Source organism: Mastomys coucha, unplaced genomic scaffold, assembly GCF_008632895.1.
Source record: "Mastomys coucha isolate ucsf_1 unplaced genomic scaffold, UCSF_Mcou_1 pScaffold6, whole genome shotgun sequence".
NCBI lineage: Eukaryota > Metazoa > Chordata > Mammalia > Rodentia > Muridae > Mastomys > Mastomys coucha.
The window spans coordinates 35,430,234-35,451,800 of record NW_022196912.1 but is presented as its reverse complement, the minus strand read 5'-3'; the positions used below and the strand labels follow the sequence as shown (position 1 = coordinate 35,451,800).

The window sequence follows — 21,567 nt, the reverse complement described above, 5'->3', positions numbered from 1 at the left end:
CAGAGCAAATTTGCAAGAAAATTCTGGATGGGAGCCGAGTCTCTGCAGAGGGGAGCTTACCAATGAAGGTAGAATGGTCTGTATACCACAGACAGAAACTAGGGTATCAATACAAACCCGACTTTTAATGGTCAGGACAGAACAGATACAGACTGTTAATATCCATGTGGTTACTTACTTTCTGCTTCTTTTTCCTAGAAGGCCTACAGTGTACACACCTGGCAGCTAGTTTGGCTCCTAAATATCATTTTTAAACTAAAGGAAACAAGGCTTTTTGAAGTCAATGACTGAATCAAGAGCCAGTCACAGAACATACAAATAGTGCTCCCAAGCATGAGTACCAGACAGTGAGGAAGTACTCCAGAAATGGTAGGCACTCTGGAAGAGAGATCCCAGTGACCATCTCTGGATGATGTAAACCAAACCAAACCACTATGATGGGTTAGAACAATGGAACAAAACAAAAAACTGTATGAAATAAATAAGGGAAATAAATAAGCAATTGAATAAATATATTTAGGTGAACAAGTGATGGAAACAAATCCCATCATAGTCATATTAACCTCATACAGCAATCATTAATTCATGCTAAAATAAGTACATGGAAGTATGATGACAGAACATAATAATAATAATAATTATAACAAGAATAATAATCATCTCAAAGCATCCAACAATCTACTTAATAGTTATACAAAAGAACAGGTAAATACACCTAGAAGAAATAAGCTCCCTAGCAGTTCAGGGGACACTACTAGTCATGAAACAAACCAGCATGTGTACCTCTTAATATAATGCTCTAAGAAAGACGCATCCCTTCTGTGGTCTCCTACTAAAAATGCAAAAGCTGAGTATATGACAATGTTAAACTGAATGACATTCAATGGAATAATTTTCCAATGCTTTTTTGTTTTGTTTTGTTTTTTGTTTTTCAAGACAGGGTTTCTCTGTTTAGCCCTAGCTTGTTCTGGAACTCACTCTGTAGACCAGGCTAGTCTTGAACTCAGAAATCCACCTGCCTCTGCCTCCCAAGTGCTGGGATTAAAGGCGTGTGCCACCACTCTGGCTCCAATGCTTTTTTAAAACCATCAAGGTCATAAAAGACCAGACACATAAATCAGACTAAAAAGTTGTTAGAGGCTTGAGAAGATTAAAGAGACACGACAGATGCAGAGTGTGTTCTTGGTGGATGCAGATCAGAAAAGGGACTAGTGCATAAACTGACAGTGGGTGACCTGGGTATCAGTGAGGAACTGTACTGAACATATGTGGTTGTGGTTGAGCCATTACTATTTGCAGAACTGGACTGAAAAATACACAGAAATTCATACAGTTTACACAGATTTTTGTAAGTCTGAAATTACTTCAAAATGAAAGTTAAACCCACAGCTGCTGCTGTCCTTCCCAAAACCCAACAGTCATGCACCTCATGTTTTCTTTTCCTCCAGTTCTTCTCTGCATTCTACAGGAGAATACAAAACCAGTATCTTAGGCAACATGGTGGGGAGGCCAGGACTATTGAAATGATACAATTAGAAAGCGGCTGCACAGAAAAGAGGCAGCCAGAGTGAACAGCGAGGGTAGTGCCGGAGGAAGTCTTTGTGGGCTGCTCATCTAACATCTAGACTGAGATCTAGAATTAAGAAACTTAACCCCTGAATCCAACCAAAAACTAGGAAAATGAATCAAATAGACAGCTCTCAAGTGAGAAAGTAGAAATCGGCAATATGTATGTAGACAAATATACAACATCCCTACCCATCAGGTGAATGCAAATCAAAACCACACTGAGATTCTATTCTACCCTGGCCAAAATGGCTAAAATCAAAAAAATACATGCTGGTGAGGAGGTGGGGCAAAATAAATCCTTAAACATTTAGTGGTAGGAATGCTAAGTAGGCCAAGCATTAAGGAAATCAGCATAGAGATACTTAATAAAGCTAGAAACAGGGCTACCATGTGACCCAGCTACACCTCTCCTGGATAAATAGCTGAGAGATTCTACTTCAACACACCTGTACATCAAAATGGTCAAGTAATGGGTCACCCATCCATCAAGATGAATAGATAATGGAAATGTGGAAGTCATACAAGAAGAATGAACTGAGGCAACATATAGAAATGGAGATCTACATGTAAAACACAATAAGCTAGACCCAGAAAGAGAAACACTATGTCTTGTTTCTCATATGTAGTCCCAGATTTAAAAATGAACACGTGCCTTTCTACCTCCATCTTCACCTAGGAGGAGGCAGGACCAGCCAGGAGGCACAGGCCTCAGAAGCTACAGGGCAGACAGCACAGGATCCTTTCCACCTCTCTCTTCATCTAGGAGGAGGTACAGCAGATCCACAGCCCTCTCTGCCCCTTCCTTGCAAGTGGAGAGCCTGTTTCCAGGATCTGTTCTGACCCCAGGACTCAGGAGGGACAACTGATCCACAGCCCACTGCACACAGGTCTTACCTGAGGAGAGCTGATCTCCCAGAAGGAAGTGCTGACACAGGCTTATAGACCCACAGGAGGAACAAGCTCCAGCCAGAGACAGCAAGAACATCTAACACCAGAGATCAACAGATGGCGAGAGGCAAATGCAAGAATCTTACCAACAGAAACCAAGACTACATGGCTTCATCAGAACCTAGTATCCCCACCACAGCAAGTCCTGGATATCCCAAAACACCAGAAAATCAAGATTTGGATCTAAAATCATATCTCATGATGGTGATAGAGGAATTTAAGAAGAGCATGAATAACTCCCTTAAAGAAATAAGGAGAATACAGGTAAACAGGTTCAAGCCCTTAAAGAGAAAACACAAAAATCCCTTAAAGAATTATAGAAGACAGAGTGAGTTCCAGGACAGCCAGGACTATATGGAGAAACCCTGTCTCAAAAAATCAAAAAACCAAAAAAAAAGAAAGAAAGAAAAAGAAAATATTTATTTCCTAGAAGTGACAGCAGTGGATCTGCAACCCTCATAATAGTCAAAATACCAAATGCACTAAACAAAGAAAGAATACTAAAAGCAGTAAGGGAAAAAGGTCAAGTAACATATAAAGGAAGGCCTATCAGAATTACACAATACTTCTCACCAGAGACTATGAAAGCTAGAAGATCCTGGGCAGATGTCATACTGATCTTAAAAGAATACAAATGCCAGCCCAGGCTACTATACCCAGCAAAACTCTCAATTACCATAGATGGAGAAACCAAAGTATTCCATGACAAAACCAAATTCACACAATATATTTCCACGAATCCAGCCCTTAAAAGGGTAATAAAATGGAAAACACTAACACAAAAAAGGGAACTGCATCTCTAAAAAAGCAAAAGTGTAATCTTCCAACAAAACTAAAAGAAGATAGCCACATGAATGGAATGCCAACTCTAACAACAAAATAACAGGGAGCAACAATTACTTTTCCTTAATGTCTATTAATATCAATGGACTCAATTCCCCAATAAAAAGACATACACTATCAGATTGGGTACGTAAACAGGACCCAACATTTTGCTGCATACAGGAAACCTACCTGAGTGACAAAGACAGACACTACCTCAGAATAAAAGGCTGGAAAACAATTCTCCAAGCCAATAGTCCCAAGAAAAAAGCTGGAGTAGACATTCTAATATCGAATAAAATCGACTTTCACCCCAAAGTGATCAAAAAAGATAAAGAGGAACACTTCATATTCATCAAAGCTATGACCTACCAAGATAAACTCTCAATTCTGAACCTCTATGCTCCAAATGCAAGGGCACCTACATTCATAAAAGGAACTTTACTAAAGCTCAAAGCACACATTGCACTGCACACAATAATAGTGGGAGATTTCAACACCATACTCTCTGCAATGGACAGATCATGGAAACAGAAACTAAACAAAGACACAGTGAGACTAACAGAAGTTATGAAACAAATGGATTTAACAGATATCTATAGAACTTTTTATCCTAAAACAAAAGGATATAGCTTCTTCTCAGCACCTCATAGTACCTTCTCCAAAATTGACCATGTAACTAACTGGTCATAGATCAGGCCTCAACAGATACAAGAAGATTGAAATAATTCCTTGCATCCTATCAGATCACCATGGACTAAGCTACTCCTCAATAACAACATGAACAATAGAATGTCCACATACAAGTGGAAGCTTAACAATACTCTACTCAATGATAACTTGGTCAAGGAAGAAATAAAGAAAGAAATTAAAGACTTTAGAGTTTAATTAAGATGAAGTCACACATACTCAAACTTATGGGACACAATGAAAGCAGTCCTAAGAGGAAAACTAATAGCTCTAAGTGCCTCCAAAAAGAAAATGGAAAGAGCATATATCAGCAATTTGACAGAACATCTGAAAGCTCTAGAACAAAAAGAAGCAAATTCACCCAAGAGGAGTCAACGGCAGGAAATAATCAAACTGAGGGCTGAAATCAACCAAATAGAAACCAAAAGAACTATACAAAGAATCAACCAAACCAGGAGCTGGTTCTTTGAGAAAATCAACAAAATAGACAAACCTTTAGCCAGACTAACTAGAGGGCACAGAGTCACTATCCTAATTAACCAGATCAGAAATGAAAAGGGAGACATAACAACAGACACTGAGGAAATCCAAAAAATCATGACAGCCTACTATAAAAGCCTATACTCAACAAAACTGGAAAACCTGGATGAAATGGATAATTTTCTAGACAGATACCAGGTACTAAAGTTAAATCAATATCAGATCAATGACCTAAACAGTCCCATATCTGCTAATGAAATAGAAACAGTCATTAATAGTCTCCCAACTAAAAAAAGCCCAGGATCAGATGGGTTTAGTGCAGAGTTTTATCAGATTTTCAAAGAAGACCTAATACCAATACCCTCAAATTATTCCACAAAATAGAAACAGAGGGTACTCTATCCAATTTGTTCTACGAAGCCACAATTACTCTTATACCTAAACCACAAAAAGACCTAATACCAATACTCCTCAAACTATTCCACAAAATAGAAACAGAAGGTACTCTACCCAATCAAAGAGATAGGAATTGGAAAGGGAGAAGTCAAATTATCACTATTTGCTGATGATATGATAGTATATTTAAGTGACCCCCAAAATTCTACCAGAGAGCTCCTAAACCTGATAAACAACTTCAGCAAAGTAGCTGGATATAAAATTAACTCAAGCAAATCAGTGGCCTTCCTCTTCACAAAGAATAAACAGGCTGAGAAAGAAATTAGGGAAACAACACCCTTCATAATAGTCACAAATAATATAATATAAAATACCTTGGTGTGACTCTAACTAAGCAAGTAAATGATCTGTTTGACAAAAATTTCAAGTCTCTGAAGAAGAAAATCAAAGAAGATCTCAGAAGATGGAAAGATCTCGCATGCTTGTGGATTGGCAGGATTAATATAGTAAAAATGGCCATCTTGCTGAAAGCAATCTACAGATTTAATGCAATCCCATCAAAATTCCAACTCAATTCTTCACAGACTTGGAAAGAGCAATTTACACATTCATCTGGAACAACAAAAAACCCAGGATTGCCAAAACTATTCTCAACAATAAAGGAACCTCTGGTGGAATCACAATCCCAGACCTTAAGCTGTACTACAAAGCAATTGTGATAAAACTGCATAGTATTGGTACAGTGACAGGCAGGTGGATCAATGGAATAGAACTGAAGACCCAGAAATTAACCCACAAACCTATGGCCACTTGATCTTTGACAAAGGAGCTAAAATCATCCAGTGGAAAAAAGACAGCATTTTCAACAAATGGTACTGGCTCAACTGGTGGTTAGCATGTAGAAAAAGGCAAATTGATCCAGTCTTATCTCCTTGTAAAAAGCTCAAGTCCAAGTGGATCAAGGACCTCCACATAAAACCAGATACACTCAAACTAATAGAAAAGAAAGTGAAGAAGAACCTCGAGCACATAGGCACAGGGGGAAATTTCCTGAACAGAACACCAATAGCTTATGCTCTAAGATCAAGAATCGACAAGTGGGACTTCAAGACAAAAGACATTGTCAATAGGACAAAATGGCAACCAACAAATTCGGAAAAGATTTTTACCAATCCTATATCTGATAGAGGGCTAATATCCAACATATCCAAAGAACTCAAGGAGTTAGACTCCAGAGAAACAAATAACCCTATTAAAAAATGGGGTACAGAGCTAAACAAAGAATTTTCAACTGATGAATACCGAATGGCTGAGAAGCATCTAAAGAAATGTTCAACATCTTTAGTCATCAGGGAAATGCAAATCAAAACAACCCTGAGATTCCACCTCACGCCAGTCAGAATGGCTAGGATGAAAAACACAGGTGACAGCAGATGCTGGCGAGGTTGAGGAGAAAGAGGAACACTCCTTCATTGCTGGTGGAATTGCAAACTGGTACAACCACTCTGGAAATCAGTTTGGCAGTTCCTCCGGAAATTGGACATATTACTACCAAAGGACCCAGCTATACCACTCCTAGGCATATAGCCAGAAGATGCTCCAACATGTAATAAGGACACATGTTCTACTATGTTCATAGCAGCCTTATTTATACTAGCCAGAAACTGGAAACAACCCAGATGTCCCTCAACAGAGGAACAGATACATAAAATGTGGTACATCTACACAATGGAGTACTACTCAGCTATTTAAAAAATGAATTTATGAAATTCTTGGGGAAATGGATGGACCTGGAGAATATCATCCTGACTGAGGTAACCCAATCACAAAAGATCATGCATGGTATGCATTCTCTGATAAGTGGATATTAGCCCAGAAGATCGGAATACACAAAGTACAAACCACAAACAAGAAACTCAAGAAGAAAGAAGACCAAAGTGTGGATACTTCCTTCCTTCTTAAAAGGGGGAACAAAATACCCATGGAAGCAGTTGTAGAGACTAACTATGGAGCAGAGACTATAGGAAGGACAATTCAGAGACTGCTCCACCTGGGAATCCTTCCCATATTAAATCATCAAATCTAGACACTATTGTGGATGCCAACAAGTGCTGGCTGACAGGAGCCTGATATAGCTGTCTCCTGAGAGGCACTGACAGTACCTGACTAATAAGGAAGTAGAGGCTCACAGCCATCCATTGGACTGAGTACAGGGTCCTTAACGAAGGAGCTAGAGAAAGGACCCAAGGAGCTGAAGGGTTTGCAGCCACTTAGGACTAACAACAATATGAACTAATTAGTACCCATAGAGCTCCCAGGGACTAAAACACCAACCAAGGAGTACACATGGTGTGACTTATGGCTCCAGCTGCATATGTATAGCAGAGAATGGCCAAGTTGGTCATGAGTGGGAGGAGAGGCCCTTGGCCCTGTGAAGGTTCTATGCCTCAGTGTAGGGGAATGCCAGGGCCAATAAGCAGGAGGAGGTGGGATGGTGAGCAGGGGGAGGGGAGAGAGAACAAGGGATTGTTTTAGATTTTTGGTTTTTTTATTTTATTTCTTTCCCCCCTTTTTTTTGAAGGGGATCACGGGAAAGGAGATACTGTAATAAAGAAAACATCTAATAATAAAAAAATGAACACATGACGGTTTGGAAGAGAAAGGTACCAGTGAGAACAGGGAAAAGGACAGGAAGCAATGGGAGGGTAAGAACAAACCTCACATCAATGTGTGTGCATGTCTTAATGAAACTCTCACTAAGGACAATGAACACAGTGATGATACTTTAAAAGGTACCAGGATGTAGTCACCCACTATAGACAACTGAGCAGGCAGAGGGAGGGAGCCAGGGAATGACATCTGGTAATATCTGATAACTTCAAGTCTATTTCTGGAAAGAATCCATTACTAACCAAGACTATAAACATTTTGTCTCCAGGAAGATGCTCAAAAGAGCCTCCATGCCTCACTCTTGCTCCAGCGTGCTAGAAAATGGTGTTTAAGATTAAAGCAAACTGATGACTTGATTAAAGCACGTCAATGACCTGCCAGACCAGGACTTAGCTTTTCATCCTGCATTGTGCAGCGAGTTGAGTAGCCCACTTCCCCTCTAGTCCCAGGCCAAATTCTGAGCTCACCTCCTCACATCTGAGCACATCTCAAGTCTCTTTCCTACCCTTGCCCATCTCCAGTGCTACAGCAAGTTCGGAAAACAGAGTACTGCCTCAGCCCTCCCTCCCATGGTCAGACTGCTTCTCAGAACGGCAATCTGCTCACACACCTCCCTGGCATCACGTTCCCTGATCAGAACACAGCTGTCTCCCCTATTTACGCATTCCATGCCATCTGTGTCCAGTGGTGTCTTCCTATTTTCACACAACACGCTGGCTCTGAAGAACCATCAGAGGAGTCTTTTCTTACTGCATTGATGAATGGCTCTATGAGATTTGTGCCATGTGCCAACTTCTGTTTTGGTGCCTGAACTCTTTACTGATTACTGGCATATCCATGTTCTCTGGAATGAAATCCCACACCAACAAGGACTATTACCTTGTCTGAAGTGAGAATATTACAGGTTTTACATAATTTCATCTTCACAATGACTATATTATTTCCTTTTATAGATGAGAGACTTACTCACTTTTCCCAGTTCATACCTAGTGAGTGGTGAAACTGAGTTTCTGTGTGTGAAAACTCAGACTCCAGAAGCAAGTATCTTATCTACTTCTCCACCCAGAGCGCTTACAGTTCATGGCATATACTGTATGCCTGAAGAATCTCTGAAGAAAATTTCACATGTATTGCAACAATCTTTAACAGGCATGGGATTTTGCAACATTTCATTTGAACGGCAGTTACCACACATGGTACTGCTTTGAGAAATCATGAAATGACAAATCCTCCTGCTTTCTTCCATCTAGCAAAGCCCAATGCATGTGAGGGGGAAGAGGCTTTCTAGAGAATACTGCATATAGTGCAACACGACCAGGTGCTGCCGCTGAGTCTGTGCATGTCCCCAGCAAATGGTGCTTTGTGGCACATAGCCAAGGACACAGACTCTGGGACTGTGTAGGACTGAATCGAAGTTCCTGCCTCATCACTCACAAGCCAGTCATGACCTATCAACTCAATCAGGGAGGGTGCTGACCACTCTCTCTGACAGCTCTAATGTACACATAAAGAGGAGACAACTCAGTCTCCTCCTCTTGTGCAAATGACTCCGCAGCAGTGTAAGGGACAGTATCTATAGGAAGAGAACCAATGGGTTCACAATCAGAGACTCCTGAGATCTCTAAACAATTAACGTGAATGCTCTCTTGATTTTGATCATTGTGGGAAAATAGATCATAGAGTTCTCTTGAGGAATCCCAGTTCTCCTGCTCATGGCCGAATAAAAAGGCTGTGCCTTGCTTCCACATGAAAAGCAGCAAGTTAATCAGAAGTCACCCTGAGGAAAGTGTGGCAAACTAACAAAGCCACACCAGCGCTGCAGGCCACTCTGTAAGGATATCTTCCCATCACCCTGAGTAAATCACCTGCCTGCAGATAAGGAGCAGGCAGCAAAGCCGAGAACAGCGCACTCAGTCGCAGGTCTGCCGTGCCACCTGAAGCATGACCTTGGACAGGTTCTTAAGACTTAATATTCATTTATTCAACAAATATTTACAGAGTGTCTTTCAGATCCCCGCTCTCATAGAATTTATATTCTAATGGAAGAAGAAAGACATCATATAACAAACAGGCAGAGATGGGGAAGAAGGAGTTTTCAGATAGTAGCGAGTGACTTAGAATTAAGACAGAGATGAAGGAGATTGTACTGGAATGTGGAGTCATTTTAGAAAGGTCACATCTGCACTAAATAAAACCGGAGTGACTCCTCGGGTCTTGATGTCCAGATATTCTCCTACAAAATAGCTACTAGGCAGGAAGTAAAGGAAGCCTCTGGCAGCTCCAGGACGGCAGGACATCACGGTTTTAGACACATTATCTCTGCGTACACTCACAGGCCCTACATCACACCATATCTGTATTTGGGTAAGCTGATCACATGTGGACTCTTAGCTCCGAAGACACTAATACATCAATACTTCTTTTCAAAGAACTACATATAGCTTTGCATATTGAATTTCTTTAGCTCTATCTGACAGGAGAAGTACATGTTTTGCTAATACTTTGGCAAATGAAGGCCAACGATCCCTAACAGAAGGGCAAGCATGAACTTGCATTGTTTCAGACTAGGTAGTCATGACTTCTCAACAAGACGAAGTGTTATCTTAAGCTAGACCTCTCCAGCAATGCCTTGCACACCAAATTCAGATGTGCTGGAAAGTAAAAAGGCAAAACTTTCAAGCTACGTACATAAAACTTGTACATAAAACTATGAGAAAATCTGAGGTGCTGAGGTATGGAAGGTTTCAAAAGAAACATTAGTATTTTGACCCACATTTTTCATGCACCAGTTAACTAGAAAATTACAAAAGCTGAAAAAACTCTGATAAACTTCACCAAACGGATTAATATAGGGCCCCCTCCCTTCCCTCTCATTGCACCCCACTCACCACGAAGGGGCGCATTTCTGGGGAGGAAATTAAAGCCTCTCAAAGTACTGAAAAATGAGGGTCTCTGAATTTTTAAATCTGTTAACTAATCATTAGAAAACGTAGAAATTGCTGCCTCTTTGTGACACAGTCAGGGGCAGGCGTCAGAGACATGTTAAATCTTCCAGGTGCTGGCTGGTTTCCCAGCAACACAATAATTTGTAGGGCCTCTACTTTGGGCACTTCAAGAATAATTAAATATTTAGCCCCTCTTTGATGTATGCAGAGTCTGCCTAAGAGGATTATCAGCACAGTGAACGTGGCACCCACATTTTCTTTTTGTAACTGAACACTGCAATATCATTATCTACTCTCATCTTCAGTCTGTAAGAATAGTTCTCTATCAGCAACTGTACTGATAGATGTCTGAGCAAGAAAGAGGAGGGAAGGAAACTGCCACCAACAAGGGAAACACCCTGTTCTTCAGGACATATGGATGGCGAGGACCAAATGGCAGAGAAGATGCACAGACCACTGTCCACCTTATTTCAAGGTTCCACTTTATACACACAGTCTTCAAGACCTCCAACTTCCAACAGACCTGGTGGCAGAAGACTGACAGAGACATTCAATGTCCACAAGTGCCCTAATCATTCTAATGTTCTAGAGAAATATTACACAATCTTTGAAAAACAGGAATTGAAATGATGATCTGAACCACAGGTAGAGTTAACACAACATTCCAGTATTTCTATCATGAAACCACTGCTTCACTTCCTAAGGACCAAAAAGTTGCTTCACCTAGAAGTGAAAATTCCTCATCAAATTCCCATCTTCCCAAAAATCCCTAAATCCCCTTGCCAGGCAGCCATGGAGGAGACGGACCACAGCGTTTCTTGGAGAATGCTTAGGAGAGCAGCACAGCCATGCTAGTATGGTGTGCTGATTTTTGCTACCAAATATTTAAGGAACCTGACCTGACAAGAACAGGGACATTGCTCTTATCTAAGAGTAAAGTAGACATGGGGAGAAACTAAGATGGTGAATGAGACACGGGATCCCTTTCCCTTGTCACTCAAACTCCTGGGAGGATTTTCCAGAGAGTGGGGACATTTACTTCTTCACAGAGCAAACGTCCCAATAAAGCAGTTATGCATGGACTTCAAGAATGAGAGCAAACAGGCCACAGCCATAGCATGGCCTCTTGGAAAGGAGAAGGCTTATTTCAGTTGGCATCCATCATTAAGAGAAGCCAAGACAGAAGCTTCAAGCAGAAACCACAGATCTACCTGCCTAGGGATAGTGCTGCCCACAGTGAGCTGTGACCTCCCACAGCAGTCACCAACCTTGACAATCCCTCCTCTGAGCTTCCTCAGGTGAGTTTAGCTTGTGTAAAGCAGAAAGCTACCGCCAATGAGGACCTGTATCTTCTAGAGGTTCCACGATACTATGAACACAAGGTTTAAAAAGAAAGGTAGGAAGGAAGGGGGGAAGAAGGAAGGAAAGAAGGAGAGAAGATGGTAATTAATGAAGTTTTAACTTTGAGAATTTAAAGTTCAGTGATCAGAGAAGGTTCCAGAGAGGAGGTCTGCGGGAGCCTGGAAAGGTCTAGAGAAACTGAGCCTTCTTGTCTCTTTAGTCTTGGTGGTATACGAAAAGGAAGGGCAGGCCAAGTGCACAGGTAGAACAGGAGAGCAAGAACTGGCTGCCGCCGCCTGCGTTTCCACCCACGGGGCATTTCTCTGGAAAGAGTGAACCCCCAGTCAATCAATCCTGTCAGCAGTCATGTGTTTGGTAAGCTCAGTCATGCTCAGCCTAGCAGGAAAATCAGAAAAGACTTTCTTGAGCATATTCTAGGCCGCTGGCACCATGAACATAGCAGAAGTCTGCAGTACCAAGGCAGCTGTTATTAGTAGCTGTCCTCTCCCTACCAATGATTTGAGGAAAGACTGGCGTGCACACGATGCCTACCTGTCTCTGAGGCCATGCTGCTCTGAGAATGGCTTCCGTTCGGAAGAACACGAGGAGCCTGCTGTCCTCCTCACTCAAGTGGAAGGACTGCCCCAAGAGTTGTAGCACCTGGACTCGAGGCCTCACAGGACATGTGTCTTCAGCACAGAAAGGCCGCAGCCACTGCAGCACATCTTCAGCAGACACCAGCTCCTCCCTGCAGAGTGGACAAAGTGGAAAGACAAGCTCTTGAGGCTTTTTGTGTCCCTTCTAGTAATCAAATGCCACCATTAACCCAAAGACTCAATAGATAACTTTGTTTCTCTTAAAAGGAAAATATTAACTTTTTCAGTGACTTACAACAAACCATATTGATGATCTTAAAACTATGTAAAATAAATGTAATCCTGAATCAGTTTTTATTAAACAGAGCAACATAAAGCTGACAAAGGCAACCACTAACTACTATGATCTTAGCTAGTTTATTTCTTATACAAAATTTACAGTTATAAAGCTTGTCTCTTCTGCTCATACTAACAGTGTCACTTACCAGTCTAGTAATTTTATATACCACATCACTAGTTAGCATCAACTATGCAAACAAGACACCATAAATTACATTTGCTAGGTCAGAACTGGCTTCAGGGAGGTGGTATAACCTCCATGACACATACAGCACTTTGATCCCATTGCCCACACCTCTCCATCACTCCCCACTGTGATCACAATTTCTATATGTAGCCACAAAACCACTCAATACCATCTAAAGATAAAATATAAAATATGAGTGCTTAGCTACTATCAGTCTACAAGGACACCATGAAGAGGACGTTCCACACATCTCCCCACCCAATCTAAGAATCTGCTTTCCTTTAATCCCAGAAGGGCCACCTTAGTAAACTCACTGACTTGCCAATGTCAGTGGCCGCTGCTAAACTTCAGCCCATGGCAGGATCCCTTCCCTGAGGACCTGAATTATGCAGTTGCTTGTACAACCACATCCTTACAAAGCTCTTGGCATGAATCTCTTAAACCGAGTCTCAGACTGAATCAAAACTTATGTCAAATCCTACTCTAACAAGATCATATTTAAAAAACAAAAACCAAAAAACCTCCTAAAGTCAAGTCCTATATTGCCACTGAGCATGTCTCTCTGAATTTACCATAGTATACCTACCTGACCAATGCTGTTCTATGGCAACTTACATGAAAATACAATTCATTATTAGTACTATAGTACAAATTCATTATTAGTATTATAGAAAAATAAAGTTATAAAATGTGAAGAACTGGCTTAAACATTTCTAACTTACGAATCATTTGCTAGTTTTACCAGTAGTGACTCTTCCTTCTCAGTGCTAATTAGAAATTAGAAAAACTGGGGATGCGGAGAGGGCTCAGTAAGGAAAGTGCTTGCCAACAAGCACGAGAGGATGGTTTCAATCCCCAGAAATAGCATGGGAAAGCCAGGCATGGTGGCAGGCAGGCACAGACAGGATTCCAAGGCTCTGTTGGCCAGTCCATCTAGCCAAGCCGACCAGTTCCGGGTTCAGTGAAAGAGTCTGCCTCACAGACTAAAGAGGAGGGGCTAGAGAGGAGGCTCACTGGTTAAGAGCTCTACCTTATCTTGCAGAGGACTGGAGCTTCATTTCTAGTACCAACATCAGGCACCTAAACATCAAATGTAACTTCAGTTCCTGGTGGCAATAGTGGGTAGGGTGTAATCTGATGCCCTCTTGTGGCCTCTGAAGGCACTGCATGCATGCCTTACAAATAACAAACATACAGGCAGGCACATACATATACACACAACTAATCAATAAAGCTTCAAAATATTAAGGAGCAGAGTGATTGAGAAGGACACCTGAAAAAACTTCTGGCCTACACATGTGTGCATGTACACACACATGCATGCATGCACACCTGAACATACAAGTGAAGACATACTTATTATATCTATGAATATGTATACTCTTGCACATGTATGCACACTTGTACACACAAGAGAAGACATACTTATAACTATGTTTATGTGGTGGAAAAATGTTTATGCAAAAAGATGCATAAAGTGCACAGCTACTCCCTGAATATTTTCTGTGTTTACAGTAGTAGCAACAAGATCATTTTCAGACCTCACTGGTTCTCAGCCCCATCATTTTCTAACACTCTAAACCTAAGCCATGAATGTCATCACTCCCACTATAGGTAAAGGCCTCGAGAAAGTATCTGCTGGAATCTATGTAAAAAAGACAACATATGCAAAGCACCTTGTGCAGTATGTGGCACAGGGGAAGGACTTAACAGCTACTACCCTCATTAGAACCATCTTCAGCAGGATTACCACTGTCAAAGCACTATAGTTTGTGCTTGATGGCATAACCATTAAAACTTTACATGGTATCTGCCCTCAAAGAACTAATACAATGGAAAGAAAGGCCTATGAATTGGCCTTTGCCTGTATTATTAGTGTGATAAAATTGAGCAACTGTTTGAAGGAAGAGGTATGGCATCTAAATAGGATCAAGGAGATGCAGGATGTGTATAAGTGCAAATGTAGCAAAATATAACTTCGGCAAAGGGAACAGGGAAAAGGCAAAGATTTCAAAGGACATGGAAGTTCAGAGAAAGATTAAAGGCCCAGAGTGAAGTAAACAGAGGAGCAAGCTACAGTTTTCTCACTTCTGGAACAAGACAATGAACATAGGTGGCAGAGACAGTACGACTGAGCCCTCTGAAAGTGCAGGCCTTGAAGGTTCTGGTCCCTACTCAGGTCCTAGGCCTGATATTCTTCACACAATTCTGAGCCTTGTTTTCTTTAATTATCAATAGACATGGATAGCAATGCCTTCCTCACAGGGTTGTTTAGACTTAATTAGAAAAAAAGTAGTAAATGCAGTATGTGTAACACACCTGGCACATGCCTAAGTAGTTCAAATAATGGCAACCATCGTCATTAAAGCTTTGGGAGTGCATGGAGAGATGGTGGACTTTGAAGCAGAGACTTCAATGCCATTTTAAAGATTAATGAAGATGTATAGTCTGGGCAGCCACAGGTGGAGGCCTTCAGGAGCCTAAGGATAAATCTGGAATAAAGGAAACATTGATCTCAATCCCTACAAGGTTCAGGGAACATCAGGAAAAGGGGCGGAAAGAATGGAAGAGCCAGAGGATGAGGAGGAGTGCTGGAAGCTGTCCTATAGACATGCTGTGGTTGTTGTACAGCTCAGCTCACTGTAGGTGTGGTTTTCTGCACAAAGACCAGCAAAAGATCAGGCCAATAGCAAGATTGCTCAATGCACCAACAGACAGCTCTAACTAGATCCAGTGCACTGAGATGGGGGTAGGGTGGCTCACCCAATCAAGAGTGCATAAAGATGGGAGGAGAACTTGCTGGGGCTGAGGAAAGGGAAGTTATAGGTAGATATGATCAAGATAAATCATATAAATGTATGAATATCAATAAATAAAAGATCTTTTTTAAAGAAACATCAGGAAGACAGTCATTTGAAGGCCATTTCTGTCAACAAATCCAAACCAGATTCTCAGATGCTGGTAATTTATCCCTCCCACTGTAATGTCAAGGTGAGTAGCATGAGCCCAGATGTCAGAGCTCTAGTCAAGAAGCCCAAATGGAAGCCAGAGGAACCGTAATCCATCTCCCTCTGGTCAACAATAAGAAGCTGGTGATAACCTATGCAGGTTTCTATGAACAGTCACTATCACAACAACCCTTGTCATGTATGAGGTCATCATTCTAAGGTTAGACAAGAAGCAATCACCCAAGACCACAGAGGAGGCAGTCAAGTCTAGTCTACCTTACAACCTTGGGCTAGCTGCTCCTTGCCTTGTCAATGTCTGTGTAATGTCACTGAGCCACTATGGAGCATGTTATATAACAATTTGGCAGCAACTCCAGTTACTGATGAGATTTACAAAGATCATCATAACTCTTTCCAAATAATGGAGTTGGACTCTTATTCCTTGAGTATATAATAGTTAATAAAATCTGACATTTTAGAGAGACATGTTCTAATTTTTAGTTGGAGTTTCAAATACACAACCAAATTATAAGAACTCCTTCCTAAAATGCAAACACTCTTCCAATGGCACCATGTCCTGGACAAGCTTTACTGTACCTCCTCCTGAACATAAGAGTCAGAACAAATATGCAAAAAGAAGAGAATTCTTATCAAGCAATATCGAGGTATGAACCAGACAGCCTCAAGACTGTTTTTAAAATCCACTGTCATTCTTACAGAACAGTACAGATATGTACACACACATACACAAACAAACACACACACAGCCAAACAATGGTAAAACAGGTGAGTTTCTTATTTCTTCCTATTTGTCTGTGGGTTGAAATATTGTCAATATTAATAGGTGAGGTGAGAAGATCAAAACAGGTGAGGATACAAAGCATAATGTCAGTAATATAGAGGTCCAGAAGGAGAAGGAGAGAAATGATTCTATTTCTGTAGTCTTTGATAAAAGAAAGGAAATTTAAGGAGAAAAATAATAAAGAGCAAATCATTTCAAAACATACTTACCTCATTATAAAAATGATAGTAAAAGTTATTAAACAGCTAAAAGGAAAATCTCTATAGTTTCATTATAAACAACAGGCAATTGCTTCTACTCACTGCCCATATAATTAGGATGGAAGAAGTAGGTATTATACTGCAAAGAGTCAATCTGGTACTTTATTTAAAAACAATCAAGCTAATAGGGACACACAGACACTCACATCCTCAGCTGTGGCTCAGCAGGTAAGGAGTTACACATCTACTTCTACTAACATGAAAGAGCAGCAGCAGCAGCAGCAACAAGACAAGCGTGTTGAGTAATTACGAGAGGATGTGAGACTCCAGGGTGGAGAGAGTGCTCACCCACTCTTGTCTATTGGTCCTGGAGCATGGGAAGACATCCATGCAAGTAAAAAGAATGGAAAGGGATAGCAACCAAAAAGTAATTGAATCAAAACAAGATTTTTAGAACATAAAAGAAATACTCTTTGGTAAAATAATTTTCAGATTCTTTATGATACATGTCCTAGTTAGGGTCACCTTTGTTGTGATGAAACACCATGTCCAAAAGGAAACTTGGGAAAGAAAGGGTTTATTTGGCTTATATTTTCACATCATAGACCATCATTGAAAAAAGTCAGGACAGGAACTTGAAAAGGGCAAGAACCTGGAGGTCAGGCCTGATGCAGAGGCCAGCTAAGCTGGTTGCTGGCTTGCTCTCTGTGGCTTGCTCGGCCTGCTTTCTTATAGATCAGGTCTACCAATTCATTGTGACACGAGTCACAATGGCACTCCCACATCAATAACTAATTAAGAAAGTATCTTATAGGCCTGCCTATAGCCCAGTCTTATGAAGGTATTTTTTATTGAGGTTTTTTATTCTGAGATGACTTTAGATTGTGTCAAGTTGACATAAAGTTATCCAGCATAACATATACATACAAAATTAGTCATATCTAAATTTAAGTAGTTAAAGTATACTGAAAGAGGTATCAAAATATTTTTAAATGAAAACAGTTATTCTTATTTGAGGATGGGGAAAAGAAAATTGTATTCAAATATGCAAAATATAAGACCTTTCCTATTTCTTATAAATATAAATGTCATAGAATTTGAACTCCTGAGGAGAACTGAAGATGCTTTCCCCAAGCCTTTATATCAAAGGTTAGTGGGTACCCCAAATGTAGGATTAGCTTGCATTCCAATGTTTCCAAATAAAATTCACACACACGCACCCCCCCACACACACATTAGAACAGTAACTTATTGCATCTTTAAAAACTGGATGGCACTCATATCCAGAGAGCAGCTGGATACCCCAAAACGGTCATAGCATTATTGGACCAAAGGGCACATCTTGCCTGGCAAGATAATAGGTTGCCAGTTTCACAGCTGAGTAAGACCAGTGGCACCTTTTCTTCCCTAATAACTTGCATAGTACCTTTCAGCACCATGAAAACTATGCAGTATAGAGGAAGGTTCCAATTTGGTTCCAGCTCAATTTATCTGACGTATAATTAAGGTATGTGGGATCTTAGGAATAGGTCTCATTAACTAGTTCTGTCTAATAAACAAGAAGCATGACAATAGCTTAGATTGCTTGAGATCTTTTGGGGCTTCCCTTATCAAAACTCATAAGTAAGTCTCTGATACATCTGTGCCTATGTAGTCTCACTCACCATATTTTTTTCAGTTTCATCCATTTATCTGAAAATTTCACTTTTTACAGCTGAGTAAAATTCCACTGCACATGTGTACATTATTTTCATTATCATTATCCATTCATCTGTCACTAGACATATAGGCTTTTTTTATTTTCTAGCTATTGTGACTATAGTGGCAGCAGCTGTGGATGAGTATGTATCTCATAAAGTCCATGGAGCATGTGCTCAAGAGTGGCCACACTAGATTTCCTGATAGGTTCTACTCTTAGCTTTTTAGGGGATCTGCAAAGTTCCAAAGTGTCTACAACAGTCAACGTCCCCACTGATAGTGACTAAACAGTGACTAAACCCTTTTCCTTCCTTACAAGCATTTATTGTCAATTGATTTCTTGATGAGTGTGAGATGGAATCTCAAAGAGGTTTTAATTTACATTCTTTTGGGGTTTTTTTGTTTGGTTGGTTTTTTCGAGACAAGGTTTCTCTGTGTAGCCCTGGCTGTCCACTCTGTAGACCAGACTGGCCTCAAACTCAGAAATCCACCTGCCTCTGCCTCCCAAGTGCTGGGATTAAAGGTGTGTGCCACCACTGCCCACCGGGCTTAATTTACATTCTTACGTGTTAGCCATTCAAACTACTTCTGAGAATTCTCTGTACCTCATTTTTTGTTTGGGTTGTTTTCTTGTCTTGTTTTGGGGATCTTTGTGTGTCTTAGATGCCAGTCCCCAGTCAGAGGTAGGACCTGTGAAATTTTTCTCCCATTCTACCCTCCGCCTCTTCATTCAGACAGTAGTTTCATATGCTGTACAGAAGCTTTTCACTTTCATGAGGCCCCACTTGTCAGTTGCTGGCTTAGTTTCCTAAGAGGGCAGAGTCCTGTTTAAAAAGCCTTCACCTATACCTGTGTCTTAAAGAGTACACCCATTGTTTTCTCTAGCAGTTTCAAGGTTTATGGTAATATGAACCTTATTGGCAACCCATGGCTGAAAAGGTCTTGGTCTCTAAGAGAACTTAACTATGTTGTTTAGCTTATCCTGGAACCAAGGTACCATCTAAATACATGTATATTTGTCATATACCCATGGACAGATGCAATTCTCAGCCTTGACCAGAGGAGCTTATCCATGCAATAAAAAGTGATGAATTCACAGATGCATGGCTATTCAAGGTGCTGAGTTAGAATGACAATAGTGCTCTGCCCTCATCAGGATATTGATACAATTCCCTTTAAGGCTCACAGGTATCAACAAAGGGAGGTAGGAAAGAAAGGAAGAGCCAAAGAAGGGGAGAAGGGCTCAAATGCCACCTTCTGGGAAAGACTGAACCAACTGACCCTGATCGCACAGTGCCTATGGCTGCTTACATTGAGCAGGCCAACAGTAAATCATGGATCAAGGAAGGACTAATGGGGCCCTACTTGCCTGATGAACTACTGACTACTGATGGATTCTGGGTGAGAGGAAGGCATTTTCTTCTATGTCCCTACTAATGAGACTCCCAGGCTCCAGTAGCTAGTTCCAAATCCATGATCACAAAGGCAGCCCTGGTTTAACTAAGAAAATCACAAGAGACATGATTCTGGGGTAAATGATTTGTATAAAGGAGGGCATATTGAAGAGGTTAGGTAGTTCAGAAACAGTATGCACATGCAACAGTTATCAACATACATATATGTATATATACAAAATAGTCCTTTACTACACAGTGGAATTCTTAAACTACATACTAAGTACTTATCTTTACATCCACATATCCACAGAGAAGTACAGTTCTCACCATGCATCAAAGAAGCTTCCCTTTGCAGCTTCTGTGATAGAGACCACCACAGAAAACAAGAGCTGCTCAAAATACACAGAACAACTGATGTATCCAGCCCAACAGATACAGCTCCAACACAATCTCTACACCTAGGGCTCAAGGAATACCAGAGGGTGACAAGTAAAAGAGTCTAAGAGCCAGAGGAATAGAAAGTCTTCTGTGAGACTGTGTCTGCTAGAAATGACAGGGAATCTACATCCAGAATACTGCGACAATATGGCTGTATCAACAATGTGCCTAAACAGGACCTGGACAATGACAACAAGAGACATGATAATGAAGAGGTGGGGTGGTTCACGGAACTTCACCCCTAGACAAAGAATTACAGGCAACCAATGACTACTGAGATTGGGACAGTTAGTCTTCTTCAGGGATGAGGCCCTATCATACAATATTAAGTGGTTGGCTCTTTAATTATACACACAAGCAACATAAAGAGTCAGAACGCTGTATTTATATATGTAATAGTAACAATAACATAAAAAGAAGCCATGGATTTGAGAGGAACCAAGGGTGCTATGAGAAAGGTAGGAGAATGGAAAGGAAAGGGGATAAATGATATAATTATATTTTAATTAACAATATTTAAAAAGTTTTAAAGATGGGAGGACACCAACACAACTCTGTGCTATGTGTGAGCAAATCCTGAAATGTAAGTCAATCCTAAAACTTGGTTCCAATTCTGTGTTTCCTCCCCTGAAGCCAGGCTAGCAAGTTTGTATATTTCTATCAATGCCTGACTTTGGAGTAAGGCAGGAGTTTGCAAGGTCTACCTGTCTAATGCCAGCAAAGGAAGGGGAACGAAGCAAGTTCATGTGAGGAAGAAAACAACAGGGAGTCTCCAAAGAGTCCTACATAAGACTGTTAAATTGATTGTTGTTTTATATCAAACAACTTTTATAATACTTATTTTTATTGTTATAATATTTTATAAATTTTAAGGAATATGACAAAAAGGATATTGTAGGTACTGAAGGGGGGGTCTATGGGAGGAGCAGTGGTACAAAAGGGAAACATGAATGTGATTCAATTCTATTTAATTAAAATATGTTTTTAAATGTTAACAATAGTTATCAATGTCTACAGCAATAGTGAAAATACATTTCTCTCAGTATAAATTTTAAATAACTCCAAACATATTAGCTGTATACTTAAAAATAATACATCACT

General features: G+C 40.5%; 1 protein-coding gene across 5 annotated transcripts in view; it reads right to left on the bottom strand.

The window, feature by feature from the left end:
- Positions 1-21,567, bottom strand: part of Nbas (NBAS subunit of NRZ tethering complex) — a 386,817-nt gene that overhangs the window by 114,835 nt on the left and 250,415 nt on the right. For all 5 annotated transcript variants that reach the window (XR_004114347.1, XM_031356464.1, XM_031356465.1 and 2 more), the window contains exon 48: positions 12,414-12,609. Coding sequence is in view for 4 of the 5 variants with exons in the window: in XM_031356464.1 (XP_031212324.1) it covers positions 12,414-12,609 (196 nt within the window). In the remaining variant the exon portion in view is untranslated. The remainder of the gene's footprint in view (positions 1-12,413; positions 12,610-21,567) is intronic.